The sequence below is a fragment of the Paramisgurnus dabryanus genome, chromosome 1 (assembly GCF_030506205.2).
Source record: "Paramisgurnus dabryanus chromosome 1, PD_genome_1.1, whole genome shotgun sequence".
In the NCBI taxonomy this organism is placed as follows: Eukaryota; Metazoa; Chordata; class Actinopteri; order Cypriniformes; family Cobitidae; genus Paramisgurnus; species Paramisgurnus dabryanus.
This window is the reverse complement of record NC_133337.1, coordinates 49,993,723-50,014,960: the sequence shown is the minus strand read 5'-3', so window position 1 is coordinate 50,014,960 and position 21,238 is coordinate 49,993,723. Positions and strand designations below refer to the sequence as shown.

The 21,238-nt window shown below is 38.8% G+C and overlaps 1 protein-coding gene across 1 annotated transcript in view; it reads left to right on the top strand.

Moving 5' to 3' along the window:
• The window catches only part of ablim1b (actin binding LIM protein 1b), a 70,558-nt gene that overhangs the window by 11,574 nt on the left and 37,746 nt on the right, over nucleotides 1-21,238 (top strand). The window contains exons 2-4 of the mRNA XM_073815363.1: nucleotides 1,055-1,189; nucleotides 11,735-11,918; nucleotides 13,492-13,601. Coding sequence (XP_073671464.1) covers nucleotides 1,055-1,189; nucleotides 11,735-11,918; nucleotides 13,492-13,601 — 429 coding nt within the window. The remainder of the gene's footprint in view (nucleotides 1-1,054; nucleotides 1,190-11,734; nucleotides 11,919-13,491; nucleotides 13,602-21,238) is intronic.

Sequence of the window (21,238 nt, the reverse complement as noted above, 5' to 3'; positions counted from 1 at the left end):
AACCTCTTCAGCTGGGTCTCGGTACGGGTGATTGGTCAGCGAGTTCGATTCCTGTATTCACACCTGCCCAAAAGGTCCGCAACAAGGGGGGGACGAGCTTGAGTTCGATTCAATCGAACCAAACGAGTGTGAATACGCCCTTACAGTACATTACAAAGAAATACATTTGATCAGTATACTGTATGTGTGTTCCCTGTGATTGAAACCAACATGAACACCTGTCCATGTGTACGTGATCACTACAGTGTGACTGCAAGCTAAAACACCTCCAAACACCTACTAACACTTCTCTAGCACCCACACTGTGTGATGATAATACCTAAACTGCTGGTGTTGGCCTGCTGAGCACTTTCTGATCGCTCGAGAGCGTTACGTAATTCAGGTTGGTTGAGGCGATTGCCTCTGTTAGTACAAACATAACATATTTCAGGTCAAACTTAAGCTGCTTTAGAAAATTAGACACTAATAATTGTTTAAACCTCCCCTACAATTAAATGTAATTTGTAAAGTTATTTTGTCATTAATTCAACTAATGATTTAATTTTAATTAAGTCATATATTATTATAAAAAATATATATATTTCATTTTAAGTCCATGTAATTGCACAAAGCCTCTTGCACCAATTTTTCATCGCAAAGCTGTCTTACTTTTATTGTCACGAGGATATTGTCAGGCACAGTATATACAAATAAATTAATTTATTTTAGCCCTTACAGGAACCTACGGATTTTACATGGGCAAAAACGTGTAATTACATGAAATTTGCACAATAATGGGATCTCACATGAAACTATGTTTTCCGCTTGTGATCACATTAAGTGACATAATGTGAATTTTAGGGGAGGTTTTAATTTCTGTACAAGATTTAAGTATGGGGTTGTATTGTCTTTTAATTAACTAAACACCCTTCAGCTACTATGTGCACTTGTAATATTGTACTGTATTTAATCATATTGTGTTTCATACAGCAGCATTCACTACATAAACACCTTGTATGTCCACATCCAATATAGAGGTTTTTGTTTATCCCACATCTCTGTGTTTTTTTTACAGTGGCCCATTCACAGGACCCTCACCACCCACCCGGAAAACTGGTCATCCAGTGCTATAAGTGTGGGGAGCCATGCAAAGGGGAGGTTCTCCGCGTGCAATCCAAGCACTTCCATATAAAATGTTTCACATGCAAAGGTAAGATCTGTTTCGAACTTAAACATTATTCATCTCTGTGCATCTGCTGTTAACAAACTAAGTAAAAAAGTAAAGCTTTCACTGGCTTTCTCCGATTATGAATGAAGCTAACGTGTGTAGTACTACTAAATTCCCAAGCAAAGTCTGAGCCTTGAGGAATGCAATTTAATAATATTAAGTGATAATTCCAGCTAAATTGTGACCATGGGATGGTGGAACAAAGACATCTTTGATAAAGCAGGAATTCAGTACTTTATTACCTGGTGAAGGAGGTCCTTGGTCTCTCCAAAGCTGTGTTACGACCCCTCTAAGTTACCAGGGTAATTGAATGTCCACTTTTTTCAGTTGTGTAGCTGATAGGAATTACAGAAAGGTGACCTTCACTGAGTTTGTACGTGAAGTCTGATGTGGTTATTGTGCACGAGTTTCTGACCATCCTCTTTATTTAGTGAGTTTGATGTTGTGTCTCCAAGTTTATTTTCACTCTTTTTGCTCTGTATGGTTTGACCAGCTGAGCCCTCTCTGGTCCTATAAAATATGAGTTTTATGTGGTGGCGCGTTGCCAGACAACTAATTTCCTTCTGGAAGCCAACAAGAGCTTTCAATCACTCTTAGTACCTGAGAAAAAGCTCTGAAATGTTTCTAATAGAAAGACGGTCAATTGCATTGCATTCCTGATAAATGTGCATCACTTCTGAATGTGAAACATCTATTTGAATGTCATTGCCATGGTAACCATAATACCAGGCGACTGCGGCTGGCTGTAATAACTGTGTATGAGGAGTCTAGACAATAAATGTCAGAGTGTCTATAAGCTTCTGTCCTCAACAATCCTTTAAAAAGCCATGTAAAGCAGAGGTCTCCCTGGTTTACCTTTTAAATTCTACCTGGGCAATTCAGTCCACCTGTAGCCGCTTTAGTTTAGTCACTAATCCCTGATGTTAAATTAGGGTCTCGGAACCGGGAGTGCTCTGTCATTACCCTGATGCTTATATCCCATCACACAATTGCTTTGATCTTAATACACTGTTGCCAAGCAGTTAATTTTTCAAAAGATATAATGTGGTCTGAAAGTTTGCTAAGAGCCATTTATGTCTACAACTAATCTGCATTTGGCTCCTCCCACTGTGGGTTATATTTATATATATTTATGCATTTGGCAGATGTTTTATCCAAACGACTTGCAGTGCATTACAAGCTATACATTTTTATCTGTACTTGAGTTCCATGGGTTTGAACCGATGACCTTTTGCGATGCAAACACAATGCTCTACCACTGAGTTATACAGGAACACTACAGGAACAGGGTTGACTACAAATGATCTGCATTTGGCTTCTCCCTCTAAGGGTGAAAACCAAAAACCTATATTTTGCCCCTCCCACTGAAAGTTGACTACAACCAATCTGCACTTGGCTCCTCACAAAACCAAAAATCTATTTTTGCCCCTCCCACTTTCTTATGACTACAACAAACCTATATTTGGCTCCTCCCACTGAGGGTTGACTGCAACCAATCTGCACTTGGCTCCTCCCACTGTGGGTTGAAAACCAATAACCTGTATTTTGCCCCTCCCACTTTCTGATGACTACAACAAACCTGTATTTGGCTCCTCCCAACGAGGGTTGACTGCAACCAAACTGCACTTGGCTCCTTCCACTGTGGGTTGAAAACCAAAAACCTATATTTTGCCCATCCCACTTTCTGATGTCTACAACAAATTGGCTCCTCCCACTGTAGTTTGATCACAAACAATCTGCACTTGGCTCCTCCCACTGTGGGTTGAAAACCAAAAACCTATATTTTGCCCCTCACATTTTCTAATGACTACAACAAACCTATATTTGGCTCCTCCCACTGAGGGTTGACTGCAACCAATCTGACCTTGGCTCCTCCCACTGTGGGTTGAAAACCAATAACCTATATTTTGCCCCTCCCACTTTCTGATGACTACAACAAACCTATATTTGGCTCCTCCCAATGAGGGTTGACTGCAACCAAACTGCACTTGGCTCCTTTCACTGTGGGTTGAAAACCAAAAACCTATATTTTGCCCATCCCACTTTCTGATGTCTACAACAAATTGGCTCCTCCCACTGTAGTTTGATCACAAACAATCTGTATTTGGCTCCTCCCACTGTGGGTTGAAAACCAAAAACCTATATTTTGCCCCTCCCACTTTCTGATGACTACAAAAAACTATATTTTGCCCCTCCCACTTTCTGATGACTACAACAAATCTATAGTTGGCTCCTCCTACTTAAAGTTGACTGTGGGTTGAAAACCAAAAACCTTTATTTTGCCCCTCCCAGTCTCTGATGACTACAACAAATTGGCTCCTCCCACTATGGTTTGAATACAAACAATCTGTATTTGGCTCCTCCCACTGTGAGTTGACAACCAAAATCTATATTTTGCCCCTCCCACTTTCTGATCCTTTCTTGCTCCTCCCACTCAGGATTGATTGCAACCAATCTGTATTTGGCTCCTCCCACTGTTGGTTGAAAACCAAAAAAACTATATTTGGCCCCTCCCACTATTTGTTGACCACTACAAACCTATATTTGGCCCCTCCCACTGTGGGTTGACTAAAACCAATCTGCATTTGGCTCCTCTCACTGTGCAATATCTGGCCCCTCCCACTCTCTGATGACTAAAACAAACCTATAATAGGCCCCTCCCACTCTTGTATTACTTCAATTTATTTGCTTTTGGCACCTCGCATTTTGGGGCACTTAATCCAGATTAGTTTTTTCAAGATAAGAGTGCAAGAAATGAATCCAACTGTGTTCATAACAATAATTAACACCACCAGATGTCTTTTTTGCATTTCATTGGCAAAACCAGTATATTATTGGAATGCCATTAAAATATTGTGCTCCTGTAGCTTACTTGTTCGAGTATTATGTGAAACACCAAGGTCATGGGCTTTATACCAGGGATATATACGTATAAAAGAAATGTATAGATTGAATGCACTGAGAGTCAAGTTGGATAAAAGCATCTCCCACTTAAATGTAAATGTATTGGTAAATGTAATGGTATTTGACTGTGCTAGACCAGCATAGTCCTGGACTTTGTCTGAACAGACAAATTAGGAATATTGAATTGCATTAATCTGATACTTTTTTTTAGAAATAGATTAGTCTTTTTTAAGATTAGTCTTTACAAATGTTGTTCTTCAAGTGGGTCTGTGACCTGTGATCCACCTACAATACATACAGTACATATATCTTATAGCTCCCTATAGGCCTAATCTATTAGTTCAATTCCTTGAAAGCGGGATTTAAATTGTTGCATAATGTTACTTTCTCTGTGGATACCTGGCCAAGGGCTTTGGCTGTGGTCACCTGCCAATACCTGAACCTTGGCAGGAGGATATACAGTGCTCTACAACTCACTTGTAAGCTAATGAGCCTTGCTCTGCTCTATTAGTTTCATTTGTACACTTTAAGCAGGCTCACTTAAACCACTATAGTGAGCATGTGCAGTGAATATCTACAGCTTCATGCACCCCCTCGTTAACGATCGCTTAATATTCCTGTCCACACATTCTCTCTCTCTCTCTTTGTATGTGAATGCTGTGTCAGTCGTAGCGGCTGTCTGTGCTATTTCTGGTGTAGTCTCTAGGATCCGTTAAAGCGCCGCAGTGCTGAAAATAGCTGTTCTGATCCCCATTGGGATGATAAGACGACAGAGGAGGGGTACGCACACCTCTGCAGAGATCGTCTGTATGTCTGTGAACACGCTTGTGTTTAACCGCTAATGAAAGTCACTCAGCAGCTGTGGGTCGACATTAATGAGGACTGGCAGAGGACCCCAGGGGTTCAGGGGTCGCACGCCTAAAGATGTCATTTCATGATGTCATTCTCACAGCCTTTTAAAGTGATGTCAGAGACTCACCCCCACGCAACAGATTCATTTCACAGGGCTTTGAGTATTTCATTGATATGCGAAGACATGCTTTCATCAGTTTTTATTGCTCTCAGTTTATTACGGTTTCTCTGTGATAGCCAAATAAATGACATACACATAAATATGATTTGAAGTGAATAAGATACAATTTGATTGCAAGTCTGCGGGTGCAGTTATAGGAATATTTAAAGTAAAATGCAACTTAAATGTGTATGTACAGTAGTGTTATATCTATACTATATCAGCAGGAATAGCAAGTTTACTTTCTACCCATCATGATGAGATCATATTTGGTGTAAACATTATGGAGATTTTGATGCATGTGTGTGGTTTATGTGTGTGGTATTCTTTGTTTAGAAGTTGAGGCTGTTGTTACTAAAATAGCAGAGAGGATTTTTTTTGTCACCTGTTCTCGTTGTCAAACAGTTGTAAGACAACCTCCTAGCTAATACAACCATACACGCACATATCTGTGGTCATGTTTTTTACACAATCTTTCAGTATAAGTCTCAAAGCAACTCATAAAACACTGGATACTCATAAAAGCTAATATAACTCATAACAAACTAAACCGATTACCTCCCTTAACATAAGTAAACTTGTTGCTTTTGTTGTGATGGGTGAATGAAGCATTACAACATAGGGACCGAAAGCTGTAATACTGTGGCTTCAGGGGTCACCAAGAGGAATGTTCATGCTAAATATTTGCCTTTAAGTTTTCAGCTGTGTTGACGAAAAAAGGAATTATTGATTTGTGTTTTTTTATATGCATGATAGATATGGATTGTGAAGTAATTAATATTAAGGTATTTTGTTTTAAGTTTAAATGGAGAGCAAATGAAGAAATTATTATTAATATAATCATAAACAATTGTATTGTATACAATTTAGCCATTACTTAGCCATAACAAATTAATATTCACAGAAAACACATGTATATAATAAATGTATGTGTCCACATAGATTTCTTTAAATGAACACAGGTCATTGCTTTGCTCCCCTTAAAAATGTGCAGGTATCTAATATCTCTTCAAGTCTGCAGAAAACCATTTGGCATTTTCACTGTGTATGTACAGTAGAGTCATTGTTCCAAAACATTTCACAGACCGAGTAGATATTACACAATGTTTGGCTAAGATCCACCACTTTCATTCAAAAAAATGAAAGAAAGTTTGGCAGTCGGTATAGCAGTTGAGTTGATGTTGTTCAAGTACACACTTTGTGGTTATTTTTATAGTGAACTCAAACAAACAAACAAACAAAGTATTCTTGTAATTTCTTCTGATTCAAGGTGAAGAGCAGTGCTCTCGAATGATCATTCAATAAAAAAAATGTTTGCCAGACAGGATTAGAACTCGGGACTTCTAGCACCAACAAACTGACTATATCATACACTTGCTAAAGAGTATATTTTACAGATATAATGCTAAAGAGTTTTGTTTTCCCTATATAATCTCACTTTTGAGACTAGACACAAAATCCCGGTCCTTGGTGAATCAGATATTTCTTATAAAAACCAATGACCTCCGTATTGTCTTCTGCAGATCTTCTGAATCTTGAACTGCGTGTTAACAAACACTATAAATAATTTGTCACCATCAGGATTTTCGTCAGTCAATACAGACCATCAGGTCCCCTCATGCCTGGGCTCTTGTTTATTAATTTATATGCTCCACTGGCTGAACATACTGTAAAGGGCTGGAAATCGATTGTTTGATTCTGCGGTGTTGGGAATAGAAGTTGATTCCAAAGGTTGGAATCGATTCCATAAAAGGAATGCATGTTTATGCATATGCATATCATTCATTAAGTTGTCTTATCTATAAGTATAGCATTATAGTATTTTCACGAGTTTCATTTATGAATAGATTGGAATTGGAGGAAAAGATGTAAATGACCCTTATACTAAAACGATCCAATCACATGAGGTTAAAACAATATTGATTTGCTAACAATAAAAGTGGGAGGCTTTGGGGCGTACAGTGCTGCGCCCCAAGGCGGATCTAAAACCAGCCAATTAGAGCTCAGCCTCATACACACTTTGGGTGGCGCCCCAGACACACACGCATGATACAAACACAACAAACTCAGTTTTTAATATAACATTTTTTATATTAATCATAACATGACTAACAGTGGAATAGTATAAGTAAATGATTTTATTTTGTATTCATTTGCACTATGTATTTAACTTTTTTGTAACATGTTAAAGGCGGGGTGCATGATTTTTGAAAAATACTTTGGAAAAGGGAGTCGGGCTGAGTACCAAAACCCACTTATAGCCAATCACCAGTAAGGGGGCGGCGTGTCTACTAAACTGTGTCTACTTTCCTCTCTGGCCAACTTTAAGGGGGCAGCGCCCCAGCAATTCAGACTTATCAATGCTTAACATCATTTATCAAAATATCTGTGTTTTAAACAACATAAGGGTTATTATTTTTATTTTTAGATAAACTTTCCCTTCAAAGGTGCAGTGTGTAATTTTTTGAAAGATCTTTTGACAGAAATGCAAAATAATATACAAAACTATATTATCAGGGGTATATAAAGACCTTATTACAGTGAACCGTTATGTTTTTATTACCATAGAATGAGACATTTTTATCTACATACACAAGGGTCCCCTTACATGGAAGTCGCCATTTTGTGCCGCCATGTTTCTACAGAAACCCTTAACGGGCAAACTTTTTCATTAAGTTTTATTAAGCCGACCAAGACATGTTTTTCCAGGGTGGCTACCGTAGCTTCTCTGTGAATTTTTAAAAGTGAGGGGGGAGCAGTGGACTGAGCCGTTGGTTGCAATTCGCAACCTCACCACTAGATTAGGGCTGCACGATGTGAGGAAAGTTGCGATGTGCGGTGACATTGTTTAATGTTGCGATGACGATGTGAGTTGCGATAAATATTTTATATTTTTTCATGTTTTAGGGGCCATTCACATGTCGCGCCTAAAACGCGTGGAAAACGCTGGACACGTAGGTTATTGTCACATGATCTGCACGCTGCGCTTGTGTCATTCTGAAAAGTTAAAATGTTTTTGAAAAGCCTGGAAAAACGAGCGTGTCGCACATACTGCGCGCCTACATTTGAAATAATGAACTTGAGCGCGCAATAGACGCAATATGTGAATCACCGCTTCCACAGTACCTGTGTTTGCGGCGTCATCTCTCCTAAATCCAAAATAATTCCATGATATAGCTGAAGTGCTGTTCCTTTTCACCACAAGGTCTTAGTCTGACAACACATTTTCCTCACTCTTCTCTCCTTTCTCCGCCATCGTTTTTGCTAACAGGCACAGCGTCGTAACTGACACCTCACAAATCAATCTGAGCAAGCTACTTGGGGGTTCCCCTGATTGGCCTAATAGCATGAACGCGCTAACCATCCGTGCGTCCCAAACTCCCTACTCCCATACTATATAGTATGCAAAGAGTATGAGAAGTAGTGCTTTTGCCTACTATATAGTATGGAAGTATGCGGTTTGGGACGCAGGGCATGTCTTCAGGACTAAACGTGATAGGTCAAACGTTTATTACATGCGCTTACCGTTTTCCCTTCATTCATCGCGTCAAGGCTGTCTGTTGCGATGTGTTTATCGCGTGAGTTCATATCGCGATGACGATGAAAATTCGATGTATCATTCAGCCCTACACTAGATGCCGCTAAAATTTACACACTGCACCTTTAATTCCATTCAAATGGATGTAGAGGGAAAGTGTGTACATGTTTGTGTGCAGATGAAGGGATTGACTCATTCAATGAGAGTCTGTATGAATGTTTGTTCAAGGAGGTTAACAGACCGTGTTGAGGAGGACTTTGAATGACAGTCGAGAGCATCATTGAACAAACTCACAGTTCAATTCCGTGCCACTCCATCCCTTGTTATTACCATTTCTCATTTGAGGTTAAGGAGATTGTATTGCTTTCCTGTAGCTTAACTGCAGTACATTTACATGAATGCATTTGCCAGACGATGACTTACAGTGTATTCAAAGTATGCATTTTTATAGACCCCTTCACGGTTCACGTCACAGGCGGTTCCCACTGCGCATGTCGGGGTCAGAAAAGTAATTACAGCAGATTGAGTTGCATGTTATTCGGTATCGTATAAATGCCTACTTACGTCGTGGGCTCTGAAAATCGCGCCAGGTCTTCCGTTAAGTTTTCGCGATTCATGCAGAATCTCAAAAACAAAAAAATACAACATCTGCGGCTGCAAGCTATTAACGTGCAGACTGGAACAATACAAATATCAAAGAGGCTTGTGATTGTAGTGCTCACTTCATTTGAGGTAAGTCATCATTTTTCAGCCCTGTTAGATTAAATTTTAAAGCCTCGCTTGTATGAACAGTTTGACCCCATTCTGCGCGCGCACCCGATAGTCATTCAATGTTTACAAACCTTGAAGGGGTCTATTAGCGTGTGCATTCCCGGGAATCAAACCCATGACCTTTGCACCTGCAACATTTTAGCTACCAGTGACTGCTAGGTAAAAGCATTGGCAACTCAAATTGGTTTGGACAATATTAAATTAAAGGATTCCCAGGATAGATTGAGGTAAAGGGCGGTTGTACAACCTATTCTGCATGATTCAACATTACTGGCTATGACATTTTCCAAACTGTACCCTGTCAGTAAAGGTTACCAAAATGCCACATATGGAGAGGACACAGACAGCGTTTATTACACAACTGTCTCTATCTTCAGCTAATGAGATGACTATACCCACACCACCTGCTTGTCACATTTGTCTGTCTGAATGGAGTAAAATGAGCCTAATCTTCCAGAACACCATTGAAGCGAAAGATATAAAGTAAAAATTGCAGTGACGAGAGCCGTGTAGATAGGAATGTAAATGTAATATCTTGGATTTATGGTGACATGTTAATAGAAAAACATTTTGCCACAGATTGATGATTTCAATGTGATTTAGTTTTGGCGTGTAACGGATGCGATCTTGAGAGCTGCTTGCTATCAATGTGTACAAGTTATGTGCTGTATATGCAAATATGCATACATCATAGTGCTCACGTGGGTTGAATCTGGTTTTGGATTATATTCTGTTCCTCCTCATAACTTTATTAACATGTCCACACTCAAGTTCCACTGTCAATGCAATGACCGTCTCACCCAAAAACTAAGATTTTACACCATAGGAGAGATATGAAAGAGAGAGAAAGGACAGAAAGGATGCAACAAAAAGGGGGCTTGTTCAGAAGGGGCTATCATGTGACACCAAACAAGCTGTTAAATATCAGTGCCGGTCTGCCAAGGAGCATTCAGGCAGATCTGGCATGTGTGGCGGCAGGATTAGAGACAGACACACTTGCCAAGAGGACACAGACAGACCAAAAACACCTTTACACACACACATACAAGTGTCTGAACTTGTGCCAGACCCTTAAAAGCATTTTCTAGCACAGGAAACCTCAAGTTAACCAAACCCTCTCTTTGTAATAAGCCAACATAAGCACAAGTCCACTGATCTCGTGTTTGCTGGCAGCCAAATTGTGTAACACTCTCTGAACTAGTGTAACACAACTAATGAGTTGTGCTACAAGACTCAATGAAAGCCATACTGAGGTGGTCTGTGTGGTTCTTGTCGAGTGCTGTTTATTTTGTTGAAAGTTAACAAATGTGTCACAGATTATTTCCCCAAAATTCACACACCCAGATGAAAATGCAATTGCTTAATTGTGGCTCTTTGTTGGTTTATGAAACCTAATGGGGTGGTTTCCCGGAAAGGGATTAGCTTAAGCCAGGACTAGACCTTAGTTTGATTAGGAAATATAACTAGTTTTAACAAACATGCCTTACTCAAACATTATTTGTGTGCATTTTGAGGCAAAACAAAGGACACTGATGTATTTTAAGATATGTCAGTGCAAGTTGTTTTCCGTTTGGACAGCTCTTACATTTATTTTTGTCCAGGACTATTCTAATCCCTGTCCGGGAAACTGCCCTAATGTGTTTCAATGTTTTAAAGTATCAGTTTTGTATTATATCAGTGTTTTTTGTATATGTACACCATTGACTGTAAAATTGAAAGACGTATTGTCTGTGACATCACCCATATGTTTATGAAGATCGTTTTTGAAGCTTAAAGTAGGCGGTGTCTGCCACTGGCATCTTGCCCTCGCGTCACCGTGCATCACTCGCGGATATCTGAAAATGGATAAAGAGGAGGGACGTGGGTGGAGCTAAAGTGGCTGTTTGCTGAAACCACGCCCCTAGCTCGACTCTTGTCACAGCAGTGGCAGTTCACCCCTCACAAAAGTGGCCACGCCCTTAATTATGCAGGCTTAATATCATTTAAACGGATAAGTTACAAAAAATTCACCCTCCTCACAATTTAAAATTAGCTCAAATTAGCTATACAGACCAAAAACACTTTTTACCAGACTGTAAACATATTATTTTCTACTCTAAAGTTGGCCATTTTAACATGGGGGTCTAAGAGGATTGACTCCCTTTTGGATCCCGTCAATGAATTGCAGTTTAAATCCGTATTGGCTTCATCAGAGAGGTCCGAACAGGTTGCACCTCGATCTACACAAAATTACACACAATGTGATACACAAATTGTGACCTATATTCTCTTTATTTATATTTCGCTGTGTGTTTGTTTTCAGTGTGCGGTTGCGATCTGGCCCAAGGAGGGTTCTTCATGAAAAACGGGGAATACCTGTGCACGCTAGACTACCAGAGACTTCACGGCACACGCTGCAACGGCTGCGGAGACTTTGTGGAGGGAGAGGTGGTCACGGCCCTGGGGAAAACATATCACCCTGCATGCTTCGTGTGTACCATTTGCAGGTAAGAATTACTCATACACTGTACTCTGAGTCCTTTGCAGACAGGATGCCCAAGTTTAACACATCCCTCGCTACGACGATACACGAAAAAACCACATCAGTTTCACATGTGAAAAACACATGTGATTACATGTGAAATGTGTGTTTTTGGAATATTTTTGTGTGAATCCCATGTAAATACACATGTGAAACCTATGTGATCCCTTTTCTGCAAGAGGGAGATGCGGTGCTTTGCGATGCTGTAAAGCGAGACGATATATTGGGGTGTTTCGTATTTTTTGGGCAGTGGCATTCTGTGCTTTTCACACCTAGGCCTTTTGTGGTGTGGTGTCCTATCTGAATTAATCCCTCTCGTAATACCATAATTATGACGCCATGGCAATAGAAACACCCCCAAGTACACCTTAACTCTTTCACCGCCATTGACGAGATATCTCGTCAATTAAGAGAAAACGCTTCCCCGCCAATGACAAGATTCTCCGTCTTTCAGCAATACCGGTATTATACAGAGGAGTCTAAGATGGCGGCGCTACCGGAAGGTATTTACTTTTGTTTATAAAGTTTTAAATATGGATATTTCTACAACAACACCACGCGGATTACTCTCAGAAGACTTTTGTTTATCATCCTGGAGCCGTTTGGATTTAATTTGTGAAGGATGGACGCACTTTTTTTGGACTTGAAGGTCGTGGATTATGGGTGGAACCCGTAACATTACATTTAATCAACTGAAAGATCTAAAACATTTTCTAAAATATCCGAAAATGTGTTTGTCTGAAAAACAATGGACATGTGCAACTCGGACAGCTTGGGGGTGAGTAAATCATGGGTTTAATATCATTTTTGGCCGAACTATCCCTTTAAACTGGTGGTCTTCTTCCTCCACTTAGATAGTTTTTCAGTTTACAAATTCCACTTTCTAAATAGGGATCAGGCATGATGCCAGGTGCAACTGGCTTTTAAAGGGGATGAGAGCTGAGACTCTCATTGGTTTATTGGACATTACGCCCAAAACACACCCATTACTTATTACGAGTGTGCTTGGCCATAAACCCGTCGTTAAATTAGCAAAAGTGAAATCGGACATGCCTGTTTAGACCATGTACCGTGTGCGCTTAAGACAATGCGCTTAGATCAATAAAATAGGACATTAAAAAATAATACTCAGCTACTATTATGCAGAAACCTGTTTGAAAGGTATTTAAAATGAAGGCAAACTTTTTTTTTTGCAAAAAATCGCATAAATGGTTCTTGTAAAAGCTTACCAAGTGTTTTGAAGAATTAAAAGTATAACAAATGACTTTGTTGAAAGTCTATTATTCATGTCCATCTGCGCAAAAATGGGCGCGAATCCATTTGCTATGTAAACAACGTGGGGCTGAACGTGAAAATGATAACTGCGCCGCAGCGCCAGGCTTAAATTACCTCTGGCTTTAGGATGTTGCATTCATTGAGAAGCATAGCAGTCATCATTGGCCGATTTATCGGCCCATCCCTAAGTATTATTGTAATAAATGTTAAGTAAAAGATTATGAGGTATGGCTAAATGTCTTCAATATGTGTTCTGTTGCCAGACGACCGTTTCCTGCTGGTGACCGAGTCACTTTTAATGGAAAAGACTGTCTATGCCAGAGTTGTGTCCAGCCAACATCCCCAACCCCTAAAGACATCAGCACCTCTAGCAGTAAGTACACACACACACACACACTTTTGGTTGGTTATGATTTAGTGTCCTACTTAGATTACATCTTGGCCAAATCGTTGTCTTTTTATAGATGTGTTAGCTTGTGTAGTGTTGTGCATGTGTTGCCAGATGCTATGGCGCACAGATCTCAAGGTCATTGCTGACTGGAAGCTCAGTCTCATCAGTGTCTAGGAAGTCTATGATCTGTTGACAAAGTGTGAGACTAAATCATGTCTTCTTCTTCTGTGTGACTTTTAGAAGGATCTTTTGACAGAAATGCAATATAATATACATAACTATATTACCAGTGGTATATAAAGACCTTACAAAATGAACTGTATTGTTTTTATTAGGGATGTCCCGATCCGATCACGTGATCGGAAATCGGCCCCGATCACGTGGTTTCAGACTCGATCGGAATCGGACGTTACCTCCCGATCAGGACTCGGATACATATGCAGGGTTTAAAATCCATTAAGTTCTCGCGCTGCTCCGCGCCAGTGTACGCGCTGCGCTGGTGCGTGTGAACTGAAGAGAATAGGCTTGTTCGACTTCATCCGGCTGCCGGTTCTTGTGGTGCTGCATGACGTCAAAGTTCCGCGAGAACGATTTAAAAGCAAACTCCTCCGTATGATTTCGGATCACTCTCGCGGTAGTTTGACGTCACCCGGCTGTCGATTGTTGCGGCGCCGCATGAAGTCGAACAAGCCTATTGATGTGCTTTCATTCATAGGCTTCACACTCGTGCGTGCAAGGAACTCACGACAAAACCGCGTTTTTACCGCTCATTTAAACGACGCGTTGATCGTTATTGTCAACATGTGCTAAGACGCAGTTCCGCGTCTCACTCAGAACCTCAAGAACGCGCATTCGCGCAGGATCATTTGACATTACTGTAGAGATGAGAGAGAGAGAGAGAGAGAGAGAGAGAGAGAGAGAGAGAGAGAGAGAGAGAGAAAGAGAGGTAAGAATGGTGCCTATGTCGAAAAAACTTAATAGAAGTCTAGAAACAAAGTATTAAAGTATGTATAGCCATGTCACTCATCTCATTACAAAATGTTAACTAGATAACTGGATACAACTGATTGTATAGTTTAATAAAATAATGTATTTTGATTATACAAATGAATCACGACCTAGCTATAGGTATTTTATAACTAACTGCTGACCAGCTTAGGGAATCTATGGCTAATTTATAAGACATATTGCTGAATCAGTATGTTGTTTTTCTTGTTAATTGAGTCTTTTTGGGTAGTCTATTAGTGCTGCACAATTAATCGCATCGCAATCGCAATCGCAATGTCAGCCTGTGCAATTATATGACAGCAAAATGTTGCAATTATATTAAATAAATCCATTTGTGGACTTGTTAACACCAACTTTCTGATAACAGTTTGATAATTTTCCTTGCTGTTTAAAAAAAAAGAAAGAAAACGAACAAAAAGGTAGTGCATGTGTGACATGCACCTGTGTGGTGTGCGTCGTCACTTGTGTGTGTGCAGCGCGGAAATACCAGAGCGAAGATGGATGCAGAGGAGGTTGACAGTGATCTGGTAGCTAAAAAAAAAACTCTACGTCTGTTGTATGGCAGTATTTTGGATTTAGGATTACTGACACTGAGCAGTTGCTACATCACGTGGCAATACGAAAACATTTCTAGTTTTAAAAATACACATTTTAGCATTATCACTAAACTGTGTGTGGATTTTCCTTAAAACCCATCAAGTTGACTCATGATACCATTTATTATAATCGCAATCGCACATCGCAATATTAGCATGAATAACCGCAATGGGAAAAATTACCCAAATCGTGCAGCCCTATAGTCTATCTTATGCCTAGAATGAGTCAAGGAGGTTAAGTCTTATAACTTCATTCAAAGTTTGATCAATTGTGCATAATGACATGTGCACCAAATGCATATAGGGTGTCAGACTCATAGATTTGCATTATTTAAAGTTCAGGTTTTAAAGTTTGGGTCAACATGTGGCACAGCTTTAAAACTGAAACTTATAAAATCCTATCAGAGATACAAAATGTCATTGAAACACACCCAGTGGCTTTGCTGTCATCAGGATTAAACATGTTACCCCTCGAACCCTCCCTCCTAACAGAGCCTCCCCACAAAACAAACCCCAATTTAACCCCTGAACATATATAGTATATATTCATTATTTTTTAACACATCTGTAGTTATGCGCTGGCACAGAGTTAGACTCTTTTGACTCCACACAGAAACAGCAATGTGTGCGGCATGACATAAGGAACATCCTGGACTGGTTCTGTTTTTTCGCTCTTCTTTATTCTTTTTTTTTATGTATTATAGAAGTATCGGATCGGGACTCGGTATCGGCAGATACTCAAAATCAAATGACTTGGACTCGGACTCGAGGGCAAAAAAACCTGATCGGGACATCCCTAGTTTTTATTACCTTAGAATAAGCCATCTTAATCTACATACACTACAGGTCTTCTTACATGTAAGTTGCTGCCATGCAGTACGCCTAAAAGGACAAACTGCATTGTCCCTACATTGTCTTACACAACAACATACTGTCGTATGGCAGCTCCCGTAGCTTCACTGTGAATTACGAAAGGGAGGATTGAGTATTTGGATGAAATTCACAGTCTCACCGCTAAAAATCTACACAGTGGATTGAATCATCAGATAAATGTGCATTCATCTTTGCCATATTATATTCATTTAGTTGACTAGTGGTATACACAAAAAAATAAACATTATTGGCTTTAGCTAAAACACTTACTTTGTCATATTAAGAACACTGTCATTGCTGCAGTTACTTGGGATGTTGTCGCTGAACTTTTTTTACAGCGATCAGCTGTAAAATGTTTTGGTCATGCTCGATTATCGTTGACTTGGAGTAAAATAATGGGATGTTTTTCATAAGATCCCCTGGGGTCAATGTGTTAGCATGACAGAAGCTTCATGCTGTCGGGAGAACAAGCAACAGCCAGCATTTTAAATTATTAGATGTTAATGGCTGTTTCTTTCCCATCACCAAAAACCATCACAGGTTTAGCAATGCCATCAAATTGTTATTTTGTTTTTGTCTGTTTGTTGATCACAAAGTACAAGATTAGGAAATTCTGTGCATTCAACGTGCCGCCATTGTTGTTTACAATGCATGGAATGGTGGGCTGTGATTGTTGAGGGGATTTATTGCATTCTGCAGAAAATGAGGAGTGGCGTTTATTGTGTTTGGGAATATAGGGAGAAATGAGGACAGAATAACACAATGGATATTGAATTTTGCGTAAAATTAAAAATGTACTTTCAACTACTGGCCTGATACAATACTGATTTTGGCGTTTTTAAAATGGCGTTTACCGCATTTTGGAACCAAACTCTTCAGTACCTTTGAAGTACTAATTATGCACTTTTTGGTACCTTCATGTACCTCTGAGGTACTAATAGGAACTCTTAAGGTACTTTTAGAAAGGGTACTGCCTCGGTGACAGCTAGGGATCATTTGTGACAAATTTTTTAGCTACCACTATGAACACTCTAGTAACTTAACACTTTAGCAACCCCTTAACAACATCCTGGCAACCCTTACCTACACCTACAGCATTTGGCACAAGACTTTTACTAAGATCAATTCCTGCGCTGTCAACCAATGTGAAACTGATCTCCTTGTAAATCTCTTTCCGTTTTCTCTTTGATTTTCCTCATTTTCTCAGTCTTTTATCTCACTTTGAGGAAGTTCTTCATCCTTCTCTGGTAGATTAGGGTTGCTCTTGGCGTAATTTAAGATGCAGGGCCCCAGGAATCAAACAGACAGGCAGAGAGGAAAAGAAGAGGCTCAGAGCCAACACAAAGCTCCTCTTCCTTCATTGAAATCCTGTGCATGCTGGTTGTGCCTTCTCTCTCTCTCTCTCTCTCTCTCTCTCTCTCTCTCTCTCTCTCTCTCTCTCTCTCTCTCTCTCTCTCTCTCTTCTGACAGTTTGATGTACACTGACAGGTCATGGCTTAATGGTGTTGAATGTGCATTGAGTTGTCGATGAGATTGCGGGGTTAAAGGCTCTAGAAATTAAAACGAAACTGTTGTAATGCAGGGATCTGTTAATGTTACATAACAACATTAGGTAATAAACAATAAAAGAAGCAATTTAGGATCTAACAGCTGCTGTGTTTCAGGAGATAATTAGTTTTTATTGAAAACGCAGTGCACCATGGGATTACGTTGATTCGTAAAACATTCTATAGATATGTACTTTTTCACATGTTCATCATTTTTCTTGCTTGCTTTACCAACAATAAACTTGCTTTTCTTACTCTTCTTCCAATGTAGGTAAAGTATCTTTATGTGGGTATTAATAATGTATACATTTTGACACAGAGGGGTTGGTAAAAAATTATAATCACATTAATGTCATAGATTGTTCTATTCTACCCCATTCTATACCATACATTTATATCATCTTATATATTATTATATAAATATATATTAAAAATGTTAATAAAATTTTTAAAGACTTAGAAATCTAGTGAATTATGTTCTGAAAATATTACTTTTAAATAATTTTTTACACTGTTTTTATACATTTAAAGTCCCAGTGTACCGAAATTCGCAATTGACTTTACTTCTGTGTACTGACATCATTTTGAGTAATAACAGAATATCAATGAGGAAAATAGTGGGCGTGGCTTGTGTTTTCCACTGTGCATTTAAAAATGGAACTGGCAGCAGACAGTTGGAGGGGGCGGAGTTAACAGGTGCTCCCGCCCAAGCCGTCTTGCTGAAGTCATCAGAGAAAGATCGCTACAAGAGGCCGGAAGTACATTTTCAGATTTTATTTGAAGTTTATGAGAGCACATTATTAAAAAAATAATGACTTGCACGGATAAATTGTTTATAGTAAACACTACAATTTTACATTAAAAAAAATTGTCAGTTTGGATTTCATTGAGAATTGGGACAAATAATTTTTTTATATACAAATCAGGTAACACTTTACTTGAAAGGGTGTTCAAAAGACTGACATGACATGACACCTTTTATGCACGTTTATGACATCTGTCATTTGTTTAATTATGTCATTTTTAATGCAAAGATGACATTGCTTGAATTTTTTTGTTATCACAACTTGACATAAACCAATACATGATAACTTGTCGTAAATCTGTCATAAACATGACATAGCAGAATAATTATCAAACTTAGGATACTACCTAGCTTTACATTTCATTAAACTGTCATTATACTTAAATATCATTAAGTGTTAATACGTCAAATAATTTTAAATACCTTAACAAAATGCAACAGACACGTCAAACTATTATACTTAACTTTATGGTGCACAATACATAAAAAACTGACAATCAACAGAACTTTTACTTCACACAGAGGGCTCTGAAATTTTCTGACAGAAGAAAAAACTAACAAAACATTTAATCAGTTTAATTCAATGTAATTACCTTTGCAGCGATATGGACCCAACGCTGCATGGCTTAACCCATTATTGTACTGTTTTTATTTAAGTTTATGTGAATCGGTCTCCAAATGCAATAAAATATAATTTTATCAGTTTAAATTATTATTATTATTATTATTGCATAATAATATTATTTAACACATGGAGGAAACTTATGAAGATTATGAACTGAAGAATATTCATGATGTTGTTATAAAACTATTTGACAGAGTATTAAAACTTAATGACAATTAATTATGACATTTAAATAACAAATTATATTTGTAGCACTGTAGTTGAGGTCAAGAAAAATATTTATCACGCTGTTATAAAACTATATAACAGAGTATTAACACTAAATGACCTTTTTATGACAAATTCAGTTTGTATCACTGGTAAAATTAGTCAGTTATGTTGTGTTGGTAATGTCAAGTTGTCATAACAAAGACATCTAAAACAATGTAATCTTTGCATTAAAAATGACATAATTAAACGAATGACACTTTATGACGGTTGTCATAAACGTGCATAAAATCTGTTCATAATAATGTTCATAGCATGAATGTGTCATGTCAGTCTTATGAACACCACTTCAAGAAAGCGTTACCAAAAAGCTTATAAAAAGTGTTCACTTCTATATTTCAAAAAGCCTTCAGGGCCAAAAATGCCAAAGTGGAGTTGAAGTACACACACACACACACACACACACACACACACGCACACACACACAACACACACACACACACACACACACACACACACACACACACACACACACACACACACACACACACACACACACACACACGCGCACATACACACACACACACGGCTCTGTCTCATTAAAGAGCGTCATTGAATATCTCTCTGTGTCATGCTTGGCTGATAATTTGTCATTTATGAGCCTCAGGAAAGGATCTGAGGTCAGTGAAAGACTTTAGCCCGGATAAGCTCTTTGTTTTACGGAGGTGGTGATTGTACGAGCAATGACAGCCATGCTGCTTTGGCCAACTCCACAAACTTGAACTTTATGACACTTTATGAAACTAACCATAAGTTTGAGGGTTTAGATAAATCTTATGTCAGGTGGATAAAATGTTTTTGTTGAACATTTGGTCTTTTGTAGTTATGTAGAATTTTTAATGAAGTTATGAAGTCATATTAGTTTTATTTTTTTTCATTAAAGGTGCAGTGTGTAAATTTTAGCGGCATCTAGTGGTGAAGTTGCAAATTGCAACCAGCGGCTCAGCCCACTGCTCAGCCCTCGCTTTTAAAACGCATAAAGAAGCTACGATAGCCACCACAAGACAAACATTTAATCGTCAGAGACAACTTCGTAAAAAACGTTTGTCCGTTAAGGGCTTCTGTCGAAACATGGTGGCACAAAATGGCGACCTCCATGTAAGGGAACCCTCGGTGTATGTAGATAAAAAACGTCTCATTCTAAGGTTATTAAAACATAACGGTTTATTATAAAAGGTCTTTATGCACCCCTGATAATATAGTTTTATATATTATTTTGCATTTCTTTCAAGAGATCCTTCAAAAAATGACACACTGCACCTTTAAGCTCACATCTGTTTATGAGAAACAACTGAGCTCTAAAAAAGACTTTATTTTGAAAATATAGTGATTATAAAGTGATTATTCTTATCTGTCTCTACGCACACATTGTCTCATTCTTATACATATAACACTGCAGGTCTCTTGTGCACACAGCGCTGAGAGAGGTTGAAGCTTAAATGATGCATTAGAAGGCAAAACGCAGCGCAATGCATCATATCAGTTCCTCTCTGTCAATGGCCGCATTAGCACCCCGAGCAACATCAGCAGCGTCTGGGATCTCCCTGCCCCTGCTCATCCATCTCTGCTTTTTAAAAAAGCTTTTGGGATCTCAGCCAAGGAACATAAATAGATGATGACAACCCTGAGCTATTTTTAGCCCTGAACCTTTTACACACATTAAACAAGTATAAATGAAATTCCCTTATATACCTACAGGACGAAGCCTCATCATGTGGATGTAGACTGAAAGAGTCCAACAGTATAGCATGATGATTTTATACTATTAATTATTCATTGGTAGATTTTGCATGAATTAGATGGAGATGCTATGTTGCTTTATGGGAGCATATATTTGGATATTTGTGGGTAGGGTACAGTGCATCAACAGGCCTGTCTTACATCTAAGAGAGGATTTC